Here is a 16,918-nt window from a genome sequence, read left to right as displayed (position 1 = left end):
ATTGTGTGTCTTGGAGGTTCTCCCTACTCCTCTATTTATAGCCTTTAAAGAGAGCATCTCCTAATCCCATTAGGAGTTTCCTAATCCAAATCTTGTATTTGGATCTGGACTCTCTTTAAGAGATAAGGATAATCCCTTGTTTTATCTGCAGATAAAGATCAGCCCTCCTAATCTAATTAGGAGTTTCCTAATCCAAATCTCTATTTGGATCTAGACTCTCTGAGTGGATAGGGATAATCCCTTATCCTATCTGCTGATCTAAATCCCAGAACCACCCCTCTTTAATTAATCTCATTAAGCCAGTTCGAATTGGGCTTTAGGTTCGTTAAGTCCACCTACTCACTTACCCTCCAAACTACTGCCCAATTGGATATCCTTGTATTGCGTGGGACCCAAACATTGATCGACACATCAGCCACATGGATTCAGCCCAGCCTCTGTTACAAGGCCTGGCCAAATTCACTATAGGAGATAGTGAACCCCTGAGTCCCACCATGGGCTCTTAATGGGCCCAACATTTACATTAAATGGTCCGTGGATCAAGCCACCTTATAAAAACCCAAGGACTGTGGGCAGATGCAAGATTAGCCCATCAGGTATTACCCTCAATGGTCTTACACTTAACCTCTCAGCCCATAGGATCAAACACTACCCGACAAGAGATGACCTCTCCCTCGGCTGCAAGGTACAGTGTTGCACTCTCTACTCACATGGATTCCGGGAATTAAAACCTTTTGCAAACATTTTGAAACCATAATATAAATATATGTATATCTCTATATAAATATATTTTGCAAAACAAATTTCAACGGTTGAAATCGACTGCCGGCAGTTTTCCATCAGAGAGAGTGCATCCCCGATCATTCACTTTGTTCGACAAAGGGGTTGATCCTGTCACTATGATCACCCACTCAGATGAATTCTCGGACTGTCCCAACATACCTAGGTTTTGACCCCCTCTAAGAATCTCACTGATTGGCATATCAAAGACAGCCCAATCTGACACCTAGTGTAGTATCATAATCAAGTCTAGGGGTCAGGTGTAACATTCCAGTTTTACCCATCTATCTCCAAGGTCCAGGGCAACACTGGAATTCTGGTCCGGTTCAGGGTTTCAAGAAAACCCACACTACATGTACCTCAAGTCTCACCCTGGCAGCTAAGACAAGCCACCCCAACTAACTTGGTTGCGCATCAGTGTCAGCCTTGGTAGGGTAAATCTCCCCAGATCTATCCAACGGTTGTGAAGATTCTAAACTAACATGAGTCTCATAAGTGTCCAATTTAAGGGTATTACACAGAAACACACCCTAATAACATGAATCAAATAATGTACTTTATTCATTTACATATGTCATAGGGTACATCATTCTGATTGGAGCTAAGGGCATACAATGTCTAACATTGTCACCATATAGAAGAATGGGGTAGTGGAAGTAGTGGAGGAGCTAGTGGGTAGATACTCTGTCTCCATTAAATTCAAGAATGTAGATGATGGATTTTGTTGGGTGTTGACCAATGTGTACGGTCCTAATTCCTACGGAGAAAGAAATGAACTATGGGAGGAATTGTATGCAATTCGGGGTTTATGGGATGGACTTTAGTGTCTGGTAGGGGATTTCAATGTCACAAGATACTCAGAGGAATCTAGCAATCATGTCCAGTCAATTACAACAAGTATGAGGAAATTTAATGGGCTTATAAAAGATTGTGAGCTAAAAGAAATTCCACTACTGCAAGCTAGATTCACCTGGTCTAACTTTCAAGCTAATCCGCTGTGTTCAAAGCTGGATAGGTTTCTATTCAACTTAGAATGGGAAAACCATTGGGGGAACTTGGTCTCTAAGACTTTGCCTAGGGTCACATCAGACCATTTTCCCATCAGGATTGGTGTGGAATCCCTAGTTAGTGGACCTAAACCATTTAGGTTTGAGAATATGTGGTTAACTCATCCTGGGTTTGAAAGCATAGTAAAGGATTGTTGGAACGAGGAGTTAAGGGGAATAAAGTGGAAAGGAATTAAATTTCATCAGAAGTTGAAGAGACTGAGAGTCAAGTTAAAGGAGTGGAATAAAGATCACTTTGGTAGGGTGGAGGAACAAAAGTTGAGCTTGGTCACACAAATTGAAAAATTGGATGAGAAGGAAGCTCAAGGGTTGTTGAGTGAACAGGATAGAGAATCAAGAAGGCTATTGAAGGACTTAGAAGAGGTTTTATTTAGAGAAGAGATTTGCTGGAGGCAAAAGTCAAGGCACAAGTGGATTAAGGAGGGGTATGGGAATACTAGGTTCTTTCATGAGCTGGAAAATGGTAGAAGGAGGAAGAACTTAGTAGCTAGACAAGAAATAGAAGGGCACCAGTCACCAACCAAGAGGATATAGCCAGGACCTTTGTAGATCATTTTAAATCCATCTATAGTAGGTATTTGAATGAGAGGGTACCTTTGGATGGTTTGGAATGGCCGCGATTAGAGGAAGAAAAAGCAAGGTGATTAGAAAGGAACATTGAAGAGGAGATTAGGAGGGCAATGTTTATGATGGATAGATCCAAGGCGCCAGGTCTTGACGGATTTACTATGGCTTTCTACCAAGATTGTTGGGACATCTTGAAAGAAGATTTTTGTGCTGCTGTTGAGGAATTTTTAGAGAATCATATAGTAAGTCCGGGAGTCAATGCCACTTTCTTGGCCTTAATCCCTAAGAAATCAGATGCTATCCAACCTAAGGGCTTTAGGCCAATTAGTTTGGTAACTAGCATTTACAAAATCCTAGCTAAGGTGTTGTCTTTGAGGCTTAAAGCAATTCTCCCATCCTTAATAAGCCAAGCACAAGGAGCCTTTGTACAAGGGAGACAGATAGCAGATCAGATCCTAATTGCTAATGAGTGTGTGGAGGATATGAGAAGATCTAAAAGAAAAGGTTTTGTCTGTAAGTTGGATTTAGAAAAGGCCTACGATTTGGTGGACTGGCACTTTTTGGTAGAGGTATTGAAAAAATGTGGATTCGGGAATAAGTGGTGTAGTTGGATTTATGGATGTATCAGTTCTTGCCATTACTCCATCTTGGTTAATGGAATGGTGAAGGATTTCTTCCCAGCTTGTAGAGGTATCAGGCAAGGGGACCCTCTATCACCCTTCCTCTTCACTCTAATAGCAAAAGTGCTTAGTAGAATGATCTCAAAGGCTGATAGAAAAGATGTGATTAAAGGGTGGAGAATAGGGAGGGATGGTATTCCGATCACCCATCTCCAATTTGCAGATGATATTCTGATTTTCTGTGACGGGGATGATATTGAGAGAGTGAGGAACCTCAAGGAATGAATTGGTTAGAAGCTTTGAGAGGTTGTCAAATTTGAGTGTCAACTTTGAAAAGAATTGTGTAGCTGGTGTTAACTTGGAGGATAAGGAGGTGGAGTTTATAGCAAGAAGTTTAGGTTGTTCTATCTCGTCCTGGCTTATGACCTACTTGAGGCTTCCGTTAGGGGAAAACCCTAGGGAGAGTAGCTTTTGATGTCTAGTGGTAGAGAGGTTCCAAAAGAAGTTAACTTCGTGGAGGAAAAACTACTTATCCTTGGGGGGTAGAATCACGTTGATAAGAGCCACACTTGCCAACTTACCAACCTATTTCCTATTTGTGTTTAGGATACCACCTAGGGAAGCTAAGAAGCTAGAGAAGCTGATGAGAGACTTTCTGTGGGAGCCAGGGGAGAGTAAAAAGGATCACTTGATAAAATGGGAGGTGGTTTGTCGGAATAAAGAGGAAGGGGGTTTGGGGATAGGGAATTTGATTAAAAAAAATAAAACATTGCTAGGGAAGTGGCTATGGAGGTGGCCAGTGGAGAGAGAGAGACTTTGGCATGAGGTGGTGGGTAGTATTCATGGCCGCTCAGAAAACGGATGGGATGCTAGAGTATCACCAGGCAACCTTGGCAACATCTTGGAAAGCTATTCATGGCATTCTTCCTCATTTCCTCAGTTTTATCAGGTATGATGTTTGCAATGGTAACTCAGTCCTATTTTGGGAGGATACTTGGGTGGGAGAGGTTCCATTGAAGGACCTTTTCCCTTCTTTGTTCTCTGTTTCTAGGTACAAAAAGCATGTTGTGTCAAAGTTTTTTTCCATTATGAATAACCTATTAGCACCAAACTGGAACTTTGGGTTCCGTAGAGGTTTAAGGGAAGAGGAAATTGTGTCTCTCACAAATCTGCTAAGTCTACTTGATACAGTATGTTTGGACCCTTCTAAACATGACACTCGGATTTGGACACCCCAGCAGAGTGGATCCTTTTCATGTGCTTCTTTTTTTACTCAGTCTACCCCCAACCAGCCTTTCCCCCTAAGGTTATGGCTTTTTGTTGGGAAGTGTATTATAGGAAAATAAACACCTTTGACATTCTACAAAAGAGAGAACCTTTTCTCTACCTCTCACCTTCCTGGTGTATTCTTTGCAGGTCACATGGTGAGGACTGTAACCATATGCTAATATCTTGTTCATTTACTGCATAGTTATGGGAGTGGCTCTTCTCATTGTTTGGGTGCAGGTTGGTTAGGCCAGCAGATGCAAGCTTCTTCTTTGACCCTGCTTTCTTCCCTTGGCGGCACAGAAGAGGAAGAATTATGTGGAGGTGTGCAAAAGCAGTGCTCATTTGGTCTGTGTGGGAAGAACGGAATGCCAGAATTTTCCAAGAGAATGAGAGAAGCCCAGAAGAGATGAAGGACTGCATTCTAAATAGGGTGATCTTATGGTTAAAATCACTGGATTTATCCCATCAATTCTCATTCAATGATGTGTGGAGGAATTGGTTAGGAGTGGCTAATTGCTCATCCAAAAAAACTAAAGTGAGCATGGCTTGGGAACCCCCTCCTGAAAGATTCTTAAAGCTGAATTTCGATGGGAGCAGTCTTGGTAATCCTGGTCCATCAGGGGTGGGAGGGGTACTACGGAATGAGAGTGGGAATGTGGTCCTTATTTTCTCAGGACCCATAGAATTTGGAAACTCTACTAGGGCAGAACTTGCTGCTGCTATCCAGGGAGTACAATTAGCAGTGCAGATAGGTGTGGATCAGATGATAATAGAAGGGGACTCCAAGGTAGTAGTGGGCTGGCTACAAAATCCGGAATCTGTTGTGTGGTGTTTTAAGAATGAAATTAAAAAGTTCAACTGCCTAAAGAAGCTTGACTGTAAGAATACAATGGGTGGGGAGGTCAGCAAACTCTATGGCTGATGGTCTTGCAAAGCAAGGGGTAAATAGGGAAAGTTTGTATTGGGCTCAATTGTAGACTGAATCTGTCTTCTATCTTTTGTCTTTATTCCTACTGGTAGGAGAGGACGCAGCTCATGCCTCTCCAAAGGAAACTTGTAACTGCACTAGTTTTTATTAATGAAATTGATCCTTTTTAATTATCAAAAAAAAGACCAATTCTCTGATGACATTCCAGCCAAGGAACATAGAATAGTATATTTTATGGGTATTCAGTGTGATAATAGATGTATTTTCCTGAATATACTTCAGAAACTAGGTCTGAAGGACATAATCATGGAAATAGATGAGTTTGACTGGTTCTTTATAACGTAGTAATTAGATATTTTCACAAAAACTTCTCATATGATCAAATCTAGAAAATGTACACCTTATTCACAGAGTAATCACAATTGAAGAAAAAAGAGAATAACATAATTAAAATTGAACCAAGTCAAGGTTGAGATATTCATTCTACATAGATATTGAGATATGTCAAGAATTTGGGGACTGTCAAATTTTAACTGTATGTTCACATGAAGCATTCACCTTCTAAAAATAGAAATATTTGACCAATCAAGTACATAGTCCCAAACTTGAATCAAAAGGAGTACTGGACATCTTTTCCATGCACTTAACTTCTAAGCCTTCAATAGAATTACAGATTCCTAAAAAGTTGCAAAGTTACTTGCAAGTTCCTGATGTTACTTGACACAAATCAGCATAGAATATTTGCCATGTTCACTCAATATGAAAAGACTAACTTTATTATTTTATGCAAGTTTTTGTGCATTCAAAAATTACAGTAAACGCACCTTTACCAGAAGAAAGTTAACTGAAGCGATTGATAGGATGAATATTATGCTGTAAGTTAAAGAAATGAGAAGTTAGGAAACAACATGCAAGTTTGAACAAGAGGCCATATTCACTCAATATGAAAAGAAAGCACATTGTTATTGCATGCAAGTTTTTGTGCATTCAAAAATATGATGTCTCAATTGTCTATATGGTTAAGATACATACCAAGCTCCATGTAAATATGACAAATAGCACAAGGAAATAAATAACCAAATGATTGACATCCCCCTCTCTTTTAAAGAACACTTCATCTTCAAAGTATTTGCAACCATGGTGAAAATCGCCATAACAACAGTAAGAACAGGTAAGTTTCCACGGAAGTTTCTCCATTGAGCATCAGAAAGATCCTACAAGAATTAATTAATATCAGGCAAAGAGGAACCTACGTGGACATTTTGTGCATTTAATATTTTACAAAAAAAAAAATCAAGGCTAGAGCATCTTAAACTAATTCTCTGTACAGTATATAGCTAACCCCTACAATTTCAAATTGCATCGAGCTACATTGAGGCTTTAACATTGAGATTCAATTCACCCAATCCAAGATCCTAAATATTTGGGAACAACATTATGTAACAACCATTTTTTAGGCTTTAACATGAAACTGTTGATCTCCTAATATAAAATTTCTTTTTAGATAATAGCATGCATACCAGAAAAGAAAATAGAAGTGGAGTAGTAGTCACAGATGCATCTTAGTGTTGCAACCCAGGCCGGCCTGAGTTAGCATTTTACACTGCTAGGCTTGGGCTCGGCCTGAGTTGGCATTTTACACTGCTCAGGATCAGGCTTGGGCCTTTAGGCCGAGCCCATTCAAATTTTGACAAAAGTTCAACCGAAGCCTGCCCAAGTTGCACCCCTAATAAAGCCGGAAGCATAATATCAGTTTTTTCAGGTCCACTAGACGTGGGGACTCAACAACAGAAGATATAATGGCTATTTTGACAGGTCTTAAACTGGATAAATCGGCATTTTTTTTGGTAGTAATATCAAAAAGAAAATTCATTAAGTAGAAAAAGAGGTACATCAAGAGTACAAAAGGTGATCAAAAATCACCCAAGAAAAGAGAAAACAACCTACATCCAACTTTATAGCTAAATCGGAAAATTCAAGAATAGAGTAGCATAAGGTGTGTTTCCAAGGTGGTTATAGATTGGCTGAAGGTGAAGAGACTGGGGCACAGAGATTAAGATATATCCAAGGGAAATACAATCATTGTCAGCTGAGCCATTCTGTCTCTTTGCATGGACTCCTAGGTTTGCAAACAACATGGTTGATAGATTAGCCAAGATTCTGGTTAACAGAAATATGCTATTCAGGGGTTTGGTAAATCAAATATAAAAGTTTGAATGATATAGCGGTTAGAAGGCTAGCCAAGGCTAGCTTTCTTCATGTTAGATCATGATGTACCTTTTCTACTCATTAAGTAAAACCATCATAACATTTGTCTCACTTCTCCTAATCTTAACAAACAAAGTAAAAAATCAGCAGTTATTAATTTAAAAAAAAAAAAGAATAGCATGCATACCAGAAAAGAAATTTGTTAAATTACCAATTACTAAACTCATACTTAATCCTAATTGCATCATCACTCATATTTGCTCCTTTTGAGTTGCAATGCACTACACTTTTTTCTGCACTTATCTTGCACTTCAATTCATTCTGTCACAAGTATCCATTAATTGTCTGTAAATGCCCATGCATATGAGACCAAAGTCACCAAACTAGTAGGGCACCTGTCACAGACTGAATGCAATTGCAGGATAAGACATCAAAAAAGTGCAGCAGTTCCAGACTTTTCTTCAGTGCATGAACCACAAGAAAGTTATAGCACTTGGCATAATAAAAGTTAAGCCAAGACTTTTGACAAATTTAAAGAGGTCCTTAAAAAAGGAGTTGGTTGGAAACTAGGAAATGGGAAATCTATAAATTTCTGGACAGATGTGTGGATGGGTGTGATAAAGCCTTAGAAAATGAAGACACATACCATCAGACAGAACAGCAATGCAAAGTTAGTGAGTTCATCACTGAATCAAAGGCATGGAATCATGAAAAGATTATTGATAAAGTCAGCCCTCAACAATGGGACTAAATCCGTGCTATTCCTATTTTATCGAGGGATGAGGAGGATAGAGTGATTTGGAAGCACAACCCAAATGGTGAATACTCCATTAAATTGGCCTGCAAGGAAACTCAAATGCCAATAACAGAATCAAGAGACTTGGTAAAATTTGGAAATTAAAAAGCCCTACAAAATTACACTATTTCCTTTACTTAGTGTTGAATAACAAACTACTAACAAAACAAAGACTAAAGAATTTAGGGCTTATTGATGTAGCGGATTGCCCTTTTTGTGGAAATGAAGAAGACCTAAAACATCTCCTCCACAACTGTGCTGAAGTGAGGTAAATCTGGTAAAAATATTGTGACACTACCCCTATACCCTCATTAGCTGAGAGTATTGTGGATTGGTAGGAGAGAATTATAACTCCCCTTCCCAACTTTAATGAGAAGTTTGTCCTGGAGAAAGCAAGTATGCTTATGTGGAATATCTGGAAGAGGCAAAATAATAAAATTTTCAATAATATAGTCCTTACAATTGACCAGGTCACTGAAAAATCTAAGCGGGACTGTGAAGAGTACATAAGTAGTTGCCATCCTATCTCGTCCAATAAACCAAAAGGAAGCGATGAAAGTTTAATTAAATGGAACTGTCCTAGCAATGGCTTAATGAAAATTAATTTTGACGCATCCAGAAATCCAGATGGTAGATGTGCAATAAGGGCCACTCATTAAGTTTGCTCGTTAATGAGGCTGAGGCTTGGGCAGCCCTTGAAGCCCATAAAGTTGCAGCTAAATTTCCTCAACACAAATTCAGTATAGAAGGAGATTCAGTTATTATCATAGAATGTCTTCGCAATCGAGTAGCGCCTCCTTGGAACATCAAAAACTTCATCGATGAATTCCCCCATGTTCGCAATCGCTTTGACCTCGTCATCTCCTATTCTCATGCTTTAAGGGAAGCAAATTTTGCAGTGGATCGATTGGCAAGCTTAGGTCATGTATTGAATGTGTCTGATACTAACCTTGAAGACCAAGCGCTTCAATACATTTGTTTTTTTTACACTTGGGGTCATTTTACCAAGCATCATGCCTCATTTTAGTTTCTCCTTCGTGTAATTTTCTTGTTTCATTGATTTTGTTTTTCCTTTGTTTCTCCCTATTGTATCAAAAAAAAAAACATGCTTCAACAGAAATATGTAAATCAACATCTAATATTTTAGTGATTCCTCAAAAAAAAAAACATCTAATATGTTAGTGATTGATCAAAAAAAAACATCTAATATGTTAGTGTACAGAGAATATAGAATAAGAATGCATCACCAATGATGACTAATAGTACAGTGGGGAGAAGTTTCAGCCTCTCTAAAATCAGAATGTAAATTTGTAATTAAGATTATATATTAATGAAATCCCTGTTACTTATCCAAAAAGAAAACTGATGATTAATAATATTTAGTTGCAAAGGCCAAAAATAAGATATATGAAAAAGCATATTTTCATATTAAAGATAAAGAATAAAAGTTAGTTCTATATAGCAAAATTCCAAGGAAATGTTCAACTAATAGAAAATCTAGTTGAATATCATAAGAAACTAAGTATCAATCATGGATTCAATCTATCAATGAGAGACAGTCATAAAAAAAGTATTAAAAATAACAAGTAATATTCGGTGGGAATATGAGCTATAAAAGATACATTCAGCCGATATGTGATCCATCCACGCCGCAAACCGGATAGCCTCCGAAAATGTTCTACGATGAGCACACAAAATGAAAGACTTATCAATTAAGAATACGCATAACAAAAAATGCAGAATGCAAAATTATTGCAAAAACGAAAATAAATAAAATAAGTAAAATTAAAAAAAAAATGAAAAGAGTTTGACAAATAGACTACCATGAGAGAGTTGCAGAGATCGACAGATGATAACAATGTAGAATGCAAAGGCATACAAGGAGAGAAGCAAAAACTCCCAACGCTTCAACGAACTCTTCATTTTTTTTCCTCAATATGTCATTAGTCGACCATTTCTACAACCCTAAGAGGGGAAAAAGCTTTGATCAAAGAATGAAACAGAAAATATGCTTGCAATGCAAGTCATTAGTTGGTCTTCTCTTCTAACAAAATTTAACCAACATCACATTATTTCTTTTCAATCTCATTCTTTACAACGCAATTCAACCCAAAAATTAGACCATCTTCATCTTTGAACTAAACAAAATTTTGTTACCCAGCAGTCCCGAAAAGACAGACGATCTTCCAGTTGTGGATTCAGCTACAAATGTCCAAAATAAAGCAAAGAAAATACTGCTTCTCGCTGTATCTAGTTCTATCTAATGAGTAATCTCCTTCAAAGATGCAAATGCGCAGACAAGCCTAGTCCCTCAGGCTAATCGAGGCCGTGATATAAAAGTCCTGAGAGAGAGATGAAGTAATCAATCAAAGACAGAACTCAGAAGACATCGATTCCGCGTTCTGTGTACCCGCGGGTGCACTGGACGCGTGCACCTGCGAATGGGAGATGGACACGTCGACCAGGCCAACGTTAACGCGCGTTTGAACGTTAACGTGGTCTGGTCGATTCAATCGGCCCCGAACCGGTTCGTGCGGACACGAACCGGTCGCGACAAAAAGGGTCTTAACCCTCTTTTCGATTTTCTTTTCCCCTGGAGAGCTCCTTCCACCGAACCCCTCCTCCATCGGCGGCGACAAAGTGAACCAGTGTTCTTCTTCTCCTCTTCTCTTCTTCTTCTCCTCTTCTTTTCTTCTTCTCTCCATTCTTATTCTTCTCTTCTTCTTCGACAAGTAGCTCCGGTGGTAGGGCCGGCGACCACAGCATCCTCTTCTTCTTCTTCGTCTTCTCCCGTGGTAGGTCCGATCTGAAGGACGAACAGGTATGACCGTTGCTTTCTCTTCCGTGTTATTTTCTCTTAATATCCAAGCAATGAAAAAGTTCCACCTACTCTTCATTCCTTTTCTTCTATCAAACTTCATAAATTTGGTTGGTCCAAAGGTCCCCCAACTCCAAACGATGAGCACTCTACCCCTGTTTGTAAGGACAAAGTGGGAAAGGGGTTCTCAAATTCACCATTTAGTAGGGCGGTTGTACAAATCTTCTTTGTCTCCATCAGGATTGGGTTAAGTAAAGGAGCTTGTTACCTTTATGGTTGTTTGAACTTGGAAGAGGAGGTGCTAAGTAATTGAGCAATTCATATCAGACACTAGGAACTCTATCTCTCTAAAAACATATCTGAATCTCCATACCCCTGTCTTGTTACCCTTCAACCAAAAGACAGCAATACTTGTACCATTATTAACCATTTTTACCCATATTAAAGAGATAAAATTTTAGATTTGTTAGGATTTGGATCCAATAATGCAAATATGCAATATGTTTCTTTCCAAGTTTTTATGACAATGTCTTACAATTGCAAAGGCAATTAGCAAAGAAGCTATTCTGGGCCCCATATACCCAACTACAGAAACACTAGAAGAGTACCAGACCAAGCATTAAAAAAATGGAGGTTAAAACAATTAGTTCATCCAGATACTTCCCCTAGTTGCTTTGAATAGGAACGTTGGGCAGCTTTGGATTCAACATTATCAGACTGATGTTTTAACTGCATTCTATTACCAAGCAGCCATGGTAGGAAGTACTAGAAACATTTAAAAAGTCTAACGACTGCAAATCTTAAAGAGATTTTGTTTGGGTCAATGTTTTGGAATTTGGAGTCAAGGAAAGTTTACTACAAATCTTAAAGTGATCTGTATTTCTGTATGACCTAAATGTTATCTAACAGCTGAGTTTTTTTTTTTTTTTCCAAACACTTTATAAGTGAATTTCTGTATTCATCTTTCATTTTGAGTTTTATATGGTAAACTCCTAGTCCATCTCATGAGTTGTTGATGTGCATGATTAATTCATCAGAAAGAGTAGACTTGTTTTTAGCTGATGTGAATGATTAATTCTATCATCTTATATAATTTTCCTCCTTTTAGAATTCTTAGAATGGGTACTCAAGATGAAGATTGTAGTAGGCTTCACAGTGAAGATGAAATTCTTTCAAATATTGATTGCCATGTTGCACGTAAGTTGGTGTTTGATGATGGAAATGATAAGGAGGTAGACAAAACAATAGAAGAACCAAGGTTGGGAATGATGTTTGAAAACTTGGATGATGCATATTTTTTTTACAATGAATATGCTAGAAGAGTGGGGTTTTGCACTCGGAAGGGCAAGGAACATAAAACAAAGAGTGGGGTAATAAAAGACAAGACCTTTTGTTGTCCTGCCCAGGGTTTTCGTAATCCCAAACCATGAGATGGTGTGAAATACTATCGTGACAGCACAAGAACTGGATGTCAGGCACACATGCTTGTTGGGTTGAAAGAAAGTGGTCAATATAGCATTATTCGTTTTGAGAAGCAACACAATCATGTGGTTGGTTGTAACTCCAAGTAAGACATACATGTTAAGGTCACATAAGAGAAAGATGGTGGCCCAAACTTCTCAGGCTATTCTTGCAGACAAGTCTAGGGTAACACCAAAAGCCACTATGGAGTCTATGGCCAATGAAGTTGGAGCTGTTGAGAATCTGGGATTCACTCATTTTGATTATTGCAATTATCTGCAGACAAAGAGGCAAAAAGATATGGAGATGGGATATGCAGGAGTCATTTGAAAATTTTTTGAAAAGTTGCAGATGGAGAACTCCTCATCATTCCACTCCATACAACTTGATTCTGAAGATCAAATTACAAATGTCTTTTGGGCTGATGCAAGGATGGTAGTTGATTATCATTTTTTGGTGATGTAATATGCTTTGATACCACCTTCAGAACCAATCGGGATCATTGGCCATTTGCATTGTTTGTTGGTATTAATCACCATAGGCAAACAGTAATATTCGGTGCTGCATTAATGTACGATGAGATTGCTGAATCATTTAAGTGGGTTTTTGAAGCATTCTTGAATGAAATGGGTGGCAAAAAACCAATAACAATCTTAACGGATCAATGTGCAGCAATGGCAAAGGCCATTCAATATGTTTTCATGGAGGTTAATCATCGCCTCTGTATTTGGCACATTTATCAGAATGCGGTTAAACAGTTGTCCCATCTATTTCGGGTTTCTAAGACATTTGAGAATGATTTCGGCAATTTGATATATGACTACGAAGAAGAGGATGAATTTCTAAAGGCTTGGGAAGAAATGCTTTGTCAGTATGGTTTGAAAGAAAATACATGGTTGAAAGGGTTATTTGAAGTGAAAGAGAAGTGGACATTGGTTTATGGGAGAAACCACTTTGTTGGTAACATGAAGAGCACTCAAAGGAATGAAAGCATGAATTGTTTGTTGAGGGGTTATTTGAAATCACCACTGAATTTATCTCGATTCTTGGAACACTTTGAAAGGATTGTGAGAGATAAACACCAAAAGGAATTAGAGATGGATTTCAAGATGATTTATAGCAAACCCCATTTGAGTATACAGTTATCGATTCTTGAATAAGCTGCTATGGTTTATGCCCCTACAATTTTCAGAGAATTTCAAAAGGAGTACCACAACTCTGTGCTTTGCTTTGTAGACAGTAAAGTTGAGGTTGATGAAGGGGTCAAGACCACTATAAGCATGTATGGCAAAAAAAAGGTGCATGTTGTATTATTTTCATCATTGGATTTATTAGTTTCATGTAGTTATAGAAATTTTGAGTTCGCGGGGCTGCTTTGTTGTCATGCATTGAAGGTGCTTTATGAAAATAGGGTAATGCATCTTCCATCCCAGTACATCTTAAAATGATGGACAAGAGATGCAAAAGATGGGACTACAATAAACTATCATGGTTGTGCAATTAATCTTGATCCTAACCGTGGATATACTATGAGGGCAACTAAACTAGTGAGGGTTTCACAAGACATATCTAATCGGACTGCAGAAAATGAAAAAGCTTTCTAGTTTGCATTGAAGGTGTTCGAAAAGATCTGTATTGGAATTGAGAAAATAATAAAAGCGGATGTTTCAGTTGATGCACAGATTGCTCATTCACTTAATATCGAAGATGATTCGGATGCATATCTACAACATGGCAGTCAATTAGGATCTTGTCAGCTAAGTGATGTTGATAATTCAAAAAAGAAAGGGGACACTGACAGAATCCATAGTACCATTTGATGATCTCACACGCAAGGGGTGCCCCTTGCTACATTCTTCAAGCACATTTCAACAACAAACAAGCCAGGTATGTATGGAGTTAAATATAAAAAGTTCTGAAGATAAAATGAGTTCTCTTTTTCAAATTATTCAACATTTTCTTCTTTGTTGTAGGGAAATGTTATAGATTTGCAAAACTGGTGTTTTAGCACAAATTTAGATGGAGGATACCAACCAACATCTCAAGATAGGCAATAAGACCATGCTAGTGAGTGCACTTTTTAAACAAAGATTCATTTTTTCATAGATTTTGGCTTATAGTTTTTTTCAAAAAATATATAACAAAAGAGAATGGGATCTCAGTTCCCCCATAACTAGGCCCTTAATTCTCCTGAGAAAGCAAACTGTCAACCATGGAATTGGCAGATTATCAAATACACTGGAACTGGATGTCCTTTGATACATATAGCTTGGATTATCAGATACACTGCTAAATCAGGTTCACCATCCTTTCCCGACCATGTGAAAACTCCAAGGCTTCATCATAATAACTACTAAGAAACCCTCTTCATTATAAAAGATTATCAGATACACTGGAACTGGATGTCCTTTGATACATATAGCTTGGATTAGACTAAACACAGACCCTCAACTTGATGATGTTTGTTATAGAGATAATAAAACACATGTTATCAGTATGAAGTATTTTAAGTCTCCGTCTAACAACTTGTCCGTACATAAGTACAGAACTTTTAACATCACAATTAAGCTTTACAGAGTTCACCCACTTAAGGACTGATCAACTTCACCAACTGAACCCCTTTTGATGTCAATTATCAAAAAAAAAAAAAAAAAAAAGAGTATATGATGTCTGAATCTTTGCTAATTATGCAGAACAATTTTGGACTCGACATGAGAAATGGGGTACAATTTCAACTCTTTGATCGCAGAGGGAGCAGCTCCAGTGCCAGATGCTTTGGGCAGTTTTATGTAATCTAATTGGCTTTGAAGCCTTTGCTACTAGTCTATTTATGGTGTGAATGAAACTGTGAAAGCCCGTTACTCAGGTCCGACTGGAGAAGGAAATTCCGAAAGATCAGAGTTTGATGGGTGCTGTTTGGGCAATCCGGATTTGTCTGGAGTAGGTGTGGTGAGAGACATTCAAGGTATCATTATCCTTAGTTACTCAGGTCCGACTAGGGTTGTCCTGGACCAGGCTGTAATCTGTAACTGTTTCTCCTTTTTCTCTGTTGCTGAGTGGTTTTGGTTTGGTCCTGAGATTGTACTGTCCTTTGACCAGCCACTTATTCTAGTGCTGCTGGCCTCTGTTCCTTTTAATAAAATGGCATCAGTTACTTATCAAAATAAAGAAAATTAAAAAAAAAAATAGTAATAATAAACCACACTTTAACCTTGTGGTATATGCTGAAATGGCATTTCTCCTTAATGGTACAAATACACCTGGTGAATGACACCACTTGTTTTCATTACATAGGAAATGCACCAAATTCAAAGTACTTGTCAGGATAATCTGGCTGTGTTTATTTGACCAAACTTCCCATAAGGAAATGCACAATCTAGCATGCTTACCCTGGCTTGGGACTAACATTTTACATCTACCCAAGCCCATTCATATCCTGCTGAGCTAGCAAATGGGTTAAAAGTTTTTATGCTATATGCTTGGGCTGGAAGGTTTAAGGTAAACCCAGGCCAAGGCCTGACTTATTGACAGACCTATAACTGGTACAGCATACCATTCTTTATAAAATTTGGCAAGAATTGACTAGGTTTCAATTTTATCACCGGAGCTTATCTGTTGTATTGCATAAAAAGATTCGGGCTCCATTTGGGAAGAGTACAAAATACAAATATGTTCAGTGCAAAACTTTGCACTGTTGAAAGTTTACTTACCAAATACTAAACAAATATGTTCAGTGCAAAAAGATTCGCGCTCAACATGGAGCTTTCTTCAGTGGTATTAGCTGTTGAAAGTTTACTTACCCAATACTAAATTTACCAATACTAAACAACCTACTCTTTTACCAACACTAAATTACCCAGAAAGCCATATGGTAATCATTAATTGGAGCTTTCTTCAGTAGTATTAGCTGTTGAAAGTTTCAAATTTTGAACTGAAAAATTGCCCCAAGATAAGCTGCTAGTCATGGGAGGGACCTTTAGTTGGAAGCGGTGCAATGAATAGAGGTAGGGAGGGTGTCACATGTTTAAGATTCCTGGGTCATTTGGATTTCTTTGATAAGTGACTCATCTGGCAAAACCTTTAGCTGTGGAGAGACACTTGGTAAGGGTTTGCTAATCAAGTTGATTAGAGACATATACCAACCCAGGAATCTTCCATGTGGACAAATAGTCCTCCAATTACTTCACATCATGTGAAGGTTACAACTTCAAATCCCTTACATGTTATTTTTTGTTTTGAAAAGTGAAACTCTAGGTGGCTAATATCACATTGACAATACTTCAATGTATGCTTGGGACTTGGGTGTTGGGTTGAAGCAGATGAGAGGATAGAAGATACTATGGTTTTCAAAACCGACTCGGAGACCGAACTGGTTAGGGGTCTGGTTACTGGGTCAAACAGTCA

General features: G+C 38.3%; 1 protein-coding gene and 1 pseudogene across 4 annotated transcripts in view; one reads left to right on the top strand and one right to left on the bottom strand.

The window, feature by feature from the left end:
* Positions 1-10,570, bottom strand: part of LOC104610996 (MBOAT (membrane bound O-acyl transferase) family protein) — a 90,894-nt gene extending 80,324 nt beyond the window's left edge. Inside the window, exons 1-5 of one of the 3 annotated variants that reach the window (XM_010277891.3) lie at positions 10,393-10,570; positions 10,059-10,200; positions 9,858-9,913; positions 6,264-6,445; positions 6,056-6,104 (exon numbers count right to left, since the gene is read on the bottom strand). In XM_010277891.3, the coding sequence (XP_010276193.1) occupies positions 6,056-6,104; positions 6,264-6,445; positions 9,858-9,913; positions 10,059-10,158 (387 nt within the window). In that variant the 5' untranslated portion in view covers positions 10,159-10,200; positions 10,393-10,570. The remainder of the gene's footprint in view (positions 1-6,055; positions 6,105-6,263; positions 6,446-9,857; positions 9,914-10,058; positions 10,201-10,392) is intronic. The other 2 variants (XM_010277892.3, XM_010277893.3) reach the window with 2 other exon arrangements.
* Positions 10,571-10,916: 346 nt separating this feature from the next.
* On the top strand, positions 10,917-15,348 carry LOC104610995 (protein FAR1-RELATED SEQUENCE 5-like; annotated as a pseudogene). Its single transcript, XR_737538.3, has 4 exons — positions 10,917-11,056; positions 12,162-14,401; positions 14,488-14,581; positions 15,208-15,348. The product of XR_737538.3 is annotated as a protein FAR1-RELATED SEQUENCE 5-like (transcript).
* The last annotated feature ends 1,570 nt before the right edge of the window (positions 15,349-16,918 follow it).

Source organism: Nelumbo nucifera, chromosome 7, assembly GCF_055504915.1.
Source record: "Nelumbo nucifera cultivar China Antique chromosome 7, China Antique-T2T, whole genome shotgun sequence".
Lineage (NCBI taxonomy): Eukaryota > Viridiplantae > Streptophyta > Magnoliopsida > Proteales > Nelumbonaceae > Nelumbo > Nelumbo nucifera.
Note: the sequence above shows the minus strand (reverse complement) of the source record. Positions and strands in the feature narration are given on the sequence as shown.